Genomic DNA, 9,890 nt, shown 5'->3' with positions numbered 1-9,890 from the left:
TGCCTCGGGGTGCGACGGCCTTTTCAGAATTGGAAGAAACGCCTGCTGGAGGTGTGGCAGGGGGTGATGGGGGAGGTGGCGGTGGTGCAAGTGCAGCTTTCTTCGAGTTCAAGGAACCAACTTTAAGTTGAGGACCGTACTGTTTCAAAACACCAGCATTGTGATATTTCCAGAACTGTTTTGAGGCATTCTTCCCAGCGACTCGCTGCAAGACTATTTAATAGATGATTACCGTCAGCACAATCTAAACTACCAATACATATTTAAACTAAGGCACGGGTGGGGCAAGATGAAGACAAGTACAAATCATGACATACTCTTCTTCCCACCGGGGTGTTCATCTTGGAACTTGGTAAGATCGTAGACATCCTCATCAATGATGATCCAGAGGTTGTCCGGCGTGTTGTGAGCCGACACAGCGTCCGCCGAGAAACCTCCAGACATATTCTCAATACTCTATGTCGAATTTTTGAAATGGCAGTATAGTACATGAAAATTATGAAGTATAACGATAGGCAAAGACAAATGAATCCCCTAGAAAATGATAGGCACGAGGTGACTCGTCCTGAAGACAAAAAATGCAGGCGAAATCTTATATAATGCAATCCGTAAAGACAAAGCCCGGTTGTCCCTTTCTAGCTCGGAACCATAATAGCACTGGTCGGCTGCCGCATGCCATTTTCTCCTTCGCCTGTGCCGTTTTCGAATCGTTGATCCTCTCCAGGGCTGTTTCTCTCCCTTTCCTTGCTGACGGGGCCCATAACGCCGGGTTTCACATGTTAATCGGAGCTGCGTCCGGGCAGGTACCTCCCAGTCAGTGCATTTCCCCGCAACAGCCATGTACCCCGTCCTGTGTCACATGCCTCGTCCAGGTGCCCACCAGGCCCTCTGACTGTCTCGCTGTTGTTGTTGTAGGGGACGCAGCAATGTTCAGTAATGTTCGTTGGATGCGAAATCTTAAATCGTCTAGTTACTGCGTTAGTTATAGCTAGCAACAATTACTAGGACTAAGCGCCACTCCAAAAACTCTTCTGGCCTGCCCAAGCGTGGCGCGCATAGCTCCCATGACATCGTTTACAGCATTCAAGGATTGTTTCAAGGAGGCCGAGGTGCTGGCCCAGGAAAAGGTGCCCATGTGTAATATTAGACAAGACGAGAATATGGAGTTGGGGATGGAGCATCGACAGCCAAGGAAAATTTAGATCCGGGTATGAAGCGGATATGAGAAAGGGCTCGTTGAATACGTCGGATTTCGTTCACGAATTTCCGCCCCTATTTTGGTGGGGGAGGCGTGAGAGGTTCTAATCGAATTCATGAACTTGAAAAATAACAAACTCTACTCTATATTCTGTATGTGGATACTATATCACAGCAGAAATATATATGTAATATATATTTCAATGCATTCCACATGTGATACGAGGGCAGAAATAGATAGGTATTGAAAAATAACTCGAGATAGAAATACATGGGATATGGAAACGTCCAAAGGGGGGTAATTGATTGGCTATCAAAACCTTCCAACCCCAATGGAAACGGACGAAATGGGACAAGAGAAAGGAGCAAAAAAAGAGGCGGGGAAACTAAGGTAAGGTTTGTATCAGAATATCCAGGGGGGATGTGGGGGAGATAAGAGACTCCCAACCTCTTTTTGCTATTTCCCATTGGACCGTTCTAGCCAATCCGACAACAAGACAGACAATTATTATTACATAGGAGCGAGGTGAGGTCCACTCTCACCGTACGCAATCACATTAATCCTCCGCAGCATCAGAATAATAATCGAACTCGTTTGGCACCGGAGCTTCTTCAGCTCCCTCTTCATCCTCATCAACTGCGGTAAGAACCCCAGCCGCCGCTGCTGCTCCACCAAATGTACCGGCAACAGCAGGCTGCTCCAAGGCGCTCATAGCAGCATTGATTCGATCTTGAATCGTTTCTCCGGCTGCTGCCAGCTTCGTCTCCCTGCTGGCCCGGAGCTCGATGATCTCACGTGGTTCCGACGGCGTCTTATCCAGGACGACAACGACTCCACCGGTAGGCTAGGTTATTGGCACAGAGCGTCAGTAGATCTACTAATTGAAACAAAACCAAACAAATAAAATAAGCTATGGGCCATATTTGAAAAACTTACGCGCTTGACGGGCTCATATCGTGGGTCAGGGAAGGTTAAGAATTTCAGTTGTGCTGGGAGGACTCGAGACATATTCTCCAGCTCGTAGCCCACTTTCTCCTTCTCCGCTTTCCGCTTTGGCGCTTCCGTTGGGGTTTCCTCCTTCACACGATCGTTCCCTTCCTCTTCGGTCTTGACTTCGGTCTCATCGACATCCATCTTATCGAGATGTTGTGTCGATACCTTGGGAGTCGCAGGGGTTTGGTCGATATCCATGCTTTCCCGACGTTGCTGCTTTTCCCTCCGCTGCGCACGTCGTATGGCTTGAGCGGTGGTTGAAAGAACGGCGGTTTTGACTTTCTCGGGCGCTTCGTCTGCCTTAACCTGCTGTTCAGGGGGGTAATCAAAAAGGCTTGGTCGAGTATTGCTGTGGAACTTAAAAATAGGAACCTCCAGCCTCTGGTCGACTCCAATGACAGCGGTAGGAGTGAAACTCAAGGAAAGGAAATGCGAAAGCGGGAACCAGTACCAGTATTGTATGAAAACGGCCATTCCAATAATTCCAGGCATATTAAGGTTGCCGGTCTGTGTTTGTAGACTGATAGTGCAATTGCGCCCACCTGCATCGATGATTCCGAGGGCAAGTGCACAGCCGAATTTGGCCATAGCATCCTCGTGTCTGTCCGTGATCATCTTCTGCATTGTCTTGCGGATGATGCCGACTTTAGGGTTCATTGTCTCGTTTTGTTGAACAAGAACCATCGCCAAAGCAATTAGTGCGCCTTGTCGCACAAAGTCTGTTGGATCTTTTAACATTGGCTCCAGGAGATCCACTGCTTCATCCAATCCAGTTCCAGCGCAAGATATTCCAAGTGCCATAGTCGCACCGTAACGGACGTGTGGGTTGTAAGATTCAGAAAGAAGTTCCACTATACGGGGAACACTCTGGTGCTTTGCGGAAGAGATGAATCCAAGACTCAACACAGCTACTCTCCGTACGTCATCGCTAACATCACTGACAGCAACATGTAGGAGTCGTCTGACCGCCCTATTGCTACCTGTCCCGCAATAGGCAAGGGCAATAGCCATAATACCACCATATCGTAGTGTAGGATCGGGATCACCCAAGAGACCGTTGATCAATTCATCAGCAGCCTCTTGTCGCCCATACATGATAAGAGCCATTCCCATGGCAACCCCGCGGATAATCTTTTCATGTTGAGTATCGTGGGCATAACGGATCATGTCCTCCAGCGCCTTCATATTGCCAGTTCCAAGCATAACCAGTCCCATCGCAAGACCCACAGCTTCCCCATTAAGAGCAGAGTCGGTTTCCAAGACAGCTTTAAGATCATTGTAGATGCCCTCATCGCCGGTAGCCATTCCCGCAACGCCAAGACCCAGGGCACCCCCGTGCTGGACTACTTCTTCCGTTGCTTTAGTAAAATGTTCCCGAATCAAGTCAACGGCCCAGCCTTCGTGATTAGCATATATTAAGCCAAAGGCGTACAACGAACCACCTTGGCTGTAGACTGATCCAGAACCTCCGACTCCAGCAATATTGTCTTTGGGGAGGTATGGTGCCAAGAGTTTCTGTCCCTGGGTGAGGTTTCCGCGATGGATCACACCCAGAGCGGCTGTGGCCGTGAACTTCGACCAGTTAACGGCCTTTCCGAGCCATTCAAGGTTATCACGGAAGAACTTATCGTGTGTCGTTCCTGCATGCATGAATGCATTGCATAATGTGACGGCATTGTGGAATATCGAGTTGCGGGCCTCCAAACTGTCCTTTATCTTGTTGAGCACAGCAATGTCAGCTTTGTTATTTCGGTACAGGAATTCCAAATTCAGTTGGATGGAATTGACCCCATCGATGATATCGCCGATAGATTTCAACGCCGCCTGCGCATCCTCAGACAGCTTATACTTTTCCTCTCTGCTGCCTAATCTCCGACTGTTTGATGAATTGACTGTACCCTCCTGGTTCTGAAGTAGAGAATCGGTTTCCTTGGCTGCGCTGCCATCGTCTTCCGTATCTTGAGATTCACTCTCATTTGAAGCGGGAATAAGTTGGCTGATTTCTTGTCGGACTTTTCTCAAGAATTCCTGAGTGCTGTTGTCGTACAGGTCGAAGGAAATCTGATAGGCCACTGAAAGAGAACGCGGATCTCCTTTCTCAACGAGTTGACGCAGTATCTCTGATGCCATTGAATGCTCATTAAGATAGACAACGCATTTCGCGATAGAAAAGTAATCCGGAGAAGGTATTTCGTTTAACAGCTCAAGAATCAATTTGAGGATCTGGGAAATTTTATGCGTTAGTGGAGATGTTTTCTCGACCTCTTTCCATAGCGTGCCAACGTACTTCATTTCGGAAGGCCCTTTCCTGTACAACGCTCATACATATGTCCAAAACATATTCCTTAAGCTCTTCGCCACTTCGAGATGACTCCTCAGTTTTCTTCTCATCCTCACTTGCGCGCAAGATAGCAGCACGAAGGACGTCAAGATTCTTTGCTTCAACGGCAATTCCAACGACTTGGCGGTATCTTTTCTCGCGGAAACACTGCTCGAATAACCTTTCAATGACAGCTTGAAGCTGTTTCTGAACACCGCGCTGGACAACAAGCGTGAGTTCACTGGGATACGCACCGGTATCTTCGCCACCGGTTTCCAATGAAATTGAGTCCTTCCTTGAAAGGAGGGATTTAGATGGCAGGGCAGACTGAGAAAACGGAGTAATAGGGGAGGTAAGACCTGCGGAAGTGCTCGTCGCTCCATTTGTAGTGAGGGGAAATGATGTATTCAGGCGAGGAGTCTTGTTGGCAGTTTGGGCGGCATTCTGGGTTTTCGGGCTGGCAGATATCGAAATAAATGTGTCGATACATTTCGCTATAGGAGTGATTGTTAGCACACAACTTTCGTCATACGCAGAAAATACAGGGTGAAAAAGACGACTTACATATAATCGTCTCTTCAAACTCGCCACCGTGATCCAAATTTAATAGTTTGCCAGCACCGAGTGCAAACACCATGCTCTCGTTGTATTCCTGAAGGTGGTAATATACCTTGGAGGCAAGCAAAGCTGCCAGCTCACGTTCTGGGAAAGACTCATCTTCGTAGAGCGCCTCTCTTGTAAGATTCATCATCGTTAGCATATCTCTACAACCAAATCCATTTAGGGTCACGAAGTCATGCCTCAAAGCAGGACATACGGCGAGTTACGCAGTGTTGTACTCACATTCGGTCAATCGAATCGGCAATTTCAGTCCAGAGTAGGTCGACTTGTGCATCCAAAGCTTTGAGTGCAAAAATCTTCAGCTCAGGATCGGGTTCCGAGAGAAAGCCGACCAAGCCGTCAGCGGAAACAAGCCCGACCATAGTGTCCAGAGAAGCTCCGTTCAAGTATTTGTCAACGACAGGGCGCCCGGTTGAAGAATGGGATGTGTTGAAGGAGGCTTGCGAAGGGAGCCCAATATAAGCAGGGGTCAGGTCAAAGTGAGAGACAACCCAGAGTTAACGGAAGAATAGAATACAAGCCAGGAACGAAATGTGAAGGCTAGCAACAAAGGCCTGGGCAGGAGACAAATGTAGAATGTGGTGTTGGAGAGGTGGATGTTGGTGATATTTTTGTTGTCGCCAGCGTCTTGAACCAAAGCTGACCAATCCGGCCTAGGATGTGTCGTGGTTCCTGTTGGAACTAGCTAAAGACTCACGTGGATAAGCTGGTTGCTGGCTGCCTTACCCAGAGATGCAGACTAGCCGTAAGTAGATACGAGCTCTAGACAGACAAGGACTCGTGGACATCCGAAGCCATAGAGAGCCTGAGAATGATAGGTGGCTGTCAGGTGGGTAATAAGAAGGCAGCGTGATGAGAAAACACAAAGGATGAGATAACAAGCCCGCAGACAAAGTATGCTTTTTGTTTCTTGCATAGTTATGCCAACTCGCAATCTAACCGTTCAGTTCAAGTTTTGTTGACACCGGAATAAACAATTCATATCCCTGATTCCCTCTCTTCCGGTTCTATTCCTGTGCCATATTCTACTTCTACGGCGTTGCAATGGTGATGTCGATACTCCTGCCATACGACAGCGGCCAGGAACGGCTTGTACCTCTTCCTCCAGATGTCGCCGTTCATCACTATGATTCCTTCTTGCACATAGAACGCCAATCAAGACAGCTCCAGCGAGATCTCCAGACACTTCTAGATGCTCAAAGCACAGGACTAGCTGCTGGTCTCTCCAGACCCACGGGAGACGATACCACGTCAAATGGCAGCCTGACTCCGACTCCTACGCCTACCCAACTCGGTAGCAACCCTCGGAATACTATCACCATACCCGTACGCCAGCCATTGCAAAAGAAAATCGGTCTCCGAGGTGCAAGACGTGGGATTCTAAAAGCCATGCATGCATTACTAAGTCTAAAGGAAGAGGAGCGACGACTCATTGACTCCGAGCTGAAGAATAGGAGACTAGCAGTGAAGGAAGTGGAAACCTTCGTGAATAAGCAGAGTGGCCTTGAAAATGCTATAGCGGAAATCCAAACGAATGATGGATCACTAAGAGCAGAAAATTTGATAAGGGAGGCTCGCACGCTGGAAACAGATATTCGAGACCTGGAGTCAAAGTTACTGCAAATGAAAGTGCGGCATCGTCATGTCCTCAACGAAGTCTCCCAAATTCAAAACTCCGTAGACGCCCAATTATCGTCGTACAAGGCCTCGTTGGCATTAGTCCAAACGGATGTGAATAACTATCTACGGTCCCCTCCGATACGACCGCTTGTGCCTCCCACTGCTACTCCCCCACCGTTTTACGCTCTAAATCCCGATCGCAGGACTCTTGAAATGGCGAAAGAGCAATGGATAATGGAGCAGAATGAGCTAAGGAGTAAACGACGGAAAGCAGACCTTGAGATCGAGGCTTTAAAGGAAGGAGGCGGGGTCTGGCAGAAAGTGGTATCAAATATATCCAGCTTTGAGAAATTATTACAGCGAGAAATGCGGAGCCTGCAGCAGGGATCACAATTTCGAGAATCTAGAGACGAGGAATCAAATATAGCCAAGAGGCGAACTGTTCTGGATGAACTGGACGACACGACCTCACAACTGGAAACGAGCTTACAGCTAGCGGAGCAGAAAAGTTGGGAATTTGCTCATCTGTTGCATTGGCGCGGAACTTGAAGCTTTCCGGGAAGCGAAGCCGTTGCTGCTGGAATCTTTCTCGGCGTTTAACAAGACTAAAGATAAAAACCCGGGTTTATCAAAGGAAAGCGTAGAACTTAGCCTGCATTCTCCAGAAAACACATCAGCAGCGGCTTGTGGGAAAATACAGGAGCCAAAGGAGCCATTTTCAATTTCAAAAGAGAAAACCGCAACGCAATCACCGCATTCTCTAATACAATCAAGCAGATCCGAAGAAGACGATGAGCCTGACCCAGCTTGGCTACTTTCCTAATAGAGATTTTGAGCAGTATAACAATTCTCAGTAGCCCTCTTTTCTCTCTATCTTTTCATACATATGGTAGATAGCAACGATTTTGGATGATCTAATCGTTTTTGGGTATTGTCAAATATTTTTGTCTGATTTTTGAACAACCTTTCAAAGGGATATCCAAGATGGAAACTCATCATATAGATCTGGTTCAACTTCACAATATATCACTCTCTCAATCTTGTAGAATTTGATAAATCAGACAACTCTAGTTGTGCACTTTGTTGATCCTCATATTGTCTTTACGCCACCTTTGCTAGTCTCATCTGTTACTTGTAACTATGACACCGCCACTGTATCCCAACTCAAACATTTGCTGTTTTGTCATCCTTTCTTGAATGACATGATATTTTTTGTCCATCCAGCTGGCAACATTTTCATGACTTCTAGCCCAAATAAGCACTACAAAGTCCGGAGTTCAGATTTGTGACTGACACAAACTCCAGCATCAGGGCTTGCTGCTGGGACATCCATCCAGATAATTCTGCATGAGATTCTGAAAACCATGGGTCCCTTGCCGCAATCCCAGCCGCAGCCGTTACGCAGCTTCACAATACCGTCTGTCTACGATGGCACCCGGCTTGACTGTCGTCTCTTTCACCCCCATCACCTCTCACAACTCGAGAGCGGTTCGTCGTGGAGAAGCAAGGGCGCCATCGTGGCACATCCATATGCCCCTATTGGGGGTAATTATGATAACCCCATTGTTTGCGGTATCGCAAGCGAGCTCTTGAAGGTGGGATATATCGTGGTGACATTTAATTTTAGGTAGGTCTGCAAGTGTTACATCCCTCTTCGTATACATATACTTCTCTTTTGTAGGATACGAGTCCGTGGGTTGATTTTATAAATATATATATATATATATATATGTGCAAATACAGAGGCGCTTCCGAATCTGCTGGAAGGACGAGCTGGTCAGCTCGGCCCAGAATTGGGCGATTATGTCTCCGTCTATGGGTTTCTAATTCACTACCTTATCGGAATCGATCCCGATTCCTTACGGGATTCATTGGCTGAATCGTGGAATCAACGGCCTTCTCCTGTAGTTGATAATCCGGAATCTACGGATGAATCTGAAAGGATGGGGATCGTTTTGGCTGGTTACTCTTACGGCTCTATGATCGCATCTCATCTGCCATCCATAGAGATTGTTTTACGCCTGTTCGCCGCGCCTGTGGCGGGTTCTTCGAGTGCGGAAATTTTACAACAGGCCGAAGACTTATCTACGCTTTGGAATCTTGAGGCAAGGTCAGAATTGTCATCACAAACACCGACTCTAAAAAGCACTAGTACCAGTGGTGGTGATGGAAAGTCGTCCTGGTGTGTTTCCATGGGCAGCAGCACAGGCCTCAGTGGGAAGAAGTCAAGTATGGAGAGGGCCGCGGCCATCAGACAGAGTATTAAACTGTCTCGAAAGAGATTGAGAGCCAGATTTTTAGGTGGCCATGGGTTGGAAGATCAAGTAACGGACGCTAGTGCTAATGTCGCCAACGGAGTTAAAGAGATTGCACGAAACATGCTAACACCAACTGTTTCGTTTCTGCTGGTCTCCCCGGTCATCCCTCCTATCACGAACTTCATGACACTTTCTCTCTTCGGTTCTCAAATCAATCTCGGCGTCACTCTCGAAGGCATGCTGGTCAAGTCGATCCCACCGGAGGAGCAACTTACGACGCACCGCACTTTGGCTGTATTCGGCAACAATGATTTGTTCGCATCAGCGAAGAGGTTACGGAAATGGGCTCTAGATCTTAGGAAGATTCTAGGCTCGATGTTTGAGTTCGTGGAGATTGACAGGGCAGGTCACTTCTGGCTTGAGGAAGGGACTGAGGCTCAAATGAGAACTGCAGTAAGGGAGTGGGCTCGTAGCAGTAGTCGTGGTGATTGCGTTAATGAGACGCCGCCCCATTTATAGTGATAAGGGATCCTCTCAAAAGTTTTGATTAGCACTAAGAATTTAAGTTGTAATATTGTAACTGGCATTAAGTATTTCCATTCCATGCCCTATCAAGAGTTACAGCTGAGTTCTAAGGGGGTTATTGTCTGTGGCACCTGAATAAACCACTACAGCTTAACTACTCCGTAAAGATAGCCTAAATCTCAAGGTGTTTGGGAATGAAGATCCTTGAAAATGGTTAAAATATTAGAGCTTAAATTCGAGTACTAGTATATATGCAATGAACTGCAAGTAGATGGCCTCAACAGCCTCCCCCAGCACAAACCACCCTTGGCGACGAAAGTTGCCTGGCCATTCCGATGTCCGCTATCCAGATGTA

General features: G+C 47.4%; 4 protein-coding genes across 4 annotated transcripts in view; 2 read left to right on the top strand and 2 right to left on the bottom strand.

Annotated features, from left to right (window-relative positions):
- The window catches only part of HCAG_06229 (hypothetical protein), a gene marked incomplete at both ends in the record, with an annotated part of 1,998 nt that extends 1,554 nt beyond the window's left edge, over positions 1 to 444 (bottom strand). Inside the window, 2 exons of the mRNA XM_001538574.1 lie at positions 122 to 213; positions 318 to 444. Coding sequence (XP_001538624.1) covers positions 122 to 213; positions 318 to 444 — 219 coding nt within the window. The remainder of the gene's footprint in view (positions 1 to 121; positions 214 to 317) is intronic.
- Positions 445 to 1,754: 1,310 nt separating this feature from the next.
- Positions 1,755 to 5,494, bottom strand: HCAG_06228 (hypothetical protein; the record flags this gene model as incomplete). The annotated part of the gene is made up of 5 exons (XM_001538573.1): positions 1,755 to 2,042; positions 2,135 to 4,414; positions 4,479 to 5,005; positions 5,076 to 5,245; positions 5,355 to 5,494. 5 exons carry the CDS (start codon positions 5,492 to 5,494, stop codon positions 1,755 to 1,757), a joined length of 3,405 nt encoding a protein of 1,134 aa, XP_001538623.1.
- A 682-nt stretch (positions 5,495 to 6,176) lies between these two features.
- HCAG_06227 (predicted protein) lies at positions 6,177 to 7,301 on the top strand (the record flags this gene model as incomplete). Its single annotated transcript, XM_001538572.1, has 1 exon — positions 6,177 to 7,301. One exon carries the CDS (start codon positions 6,177 to 6,179, stop codon positions 7,299 to 7,301), a length of 1,125 nt encoding a protein of 374 aa, XP_001538622.1.
- An 815-nt stretch (positions 7,302 to 8,116) lies between these two features.
- HCAG_06226 (predicted protein) lies at positions 8,117 to 9,529 on the top strand (the record flags this gene model as incomplete). Its single annotated transcript, XM_001538571.1, has 2 exons — positions 8,117 to 8,297; positions 8,496 to 9,529. The coding sequence occupies 2 exons, from the start codon at positions 8,117 to 8,119 to the stop codon at positions 9,527 to 9,529; spliced, it is 1,215 nt and encodes a 404-aa protein (XP_001538621.1).
- Positions 9,530 to 9,890: the final 361 nt, after the last annotated feature.

This window comes from Histoplasma capsulatum, genomic scaffold (genome assembly GCF_000149585.1).
Source record: "Histoplasma capsulatum NAm1 scaffold_7 genomic scaffold, whole genome shotgun sequence".
NCBI classification, from domain to species: Eukaryota; Fungi; Ascomycota; class Eurotiomycetes; order Onygenales; family Ajellomycetaceae; genus Histoplasma; species Histoplasma mississippiense.
This window is presented reverse-complemented; position numbering and strand designations above follow the sequence as displayed.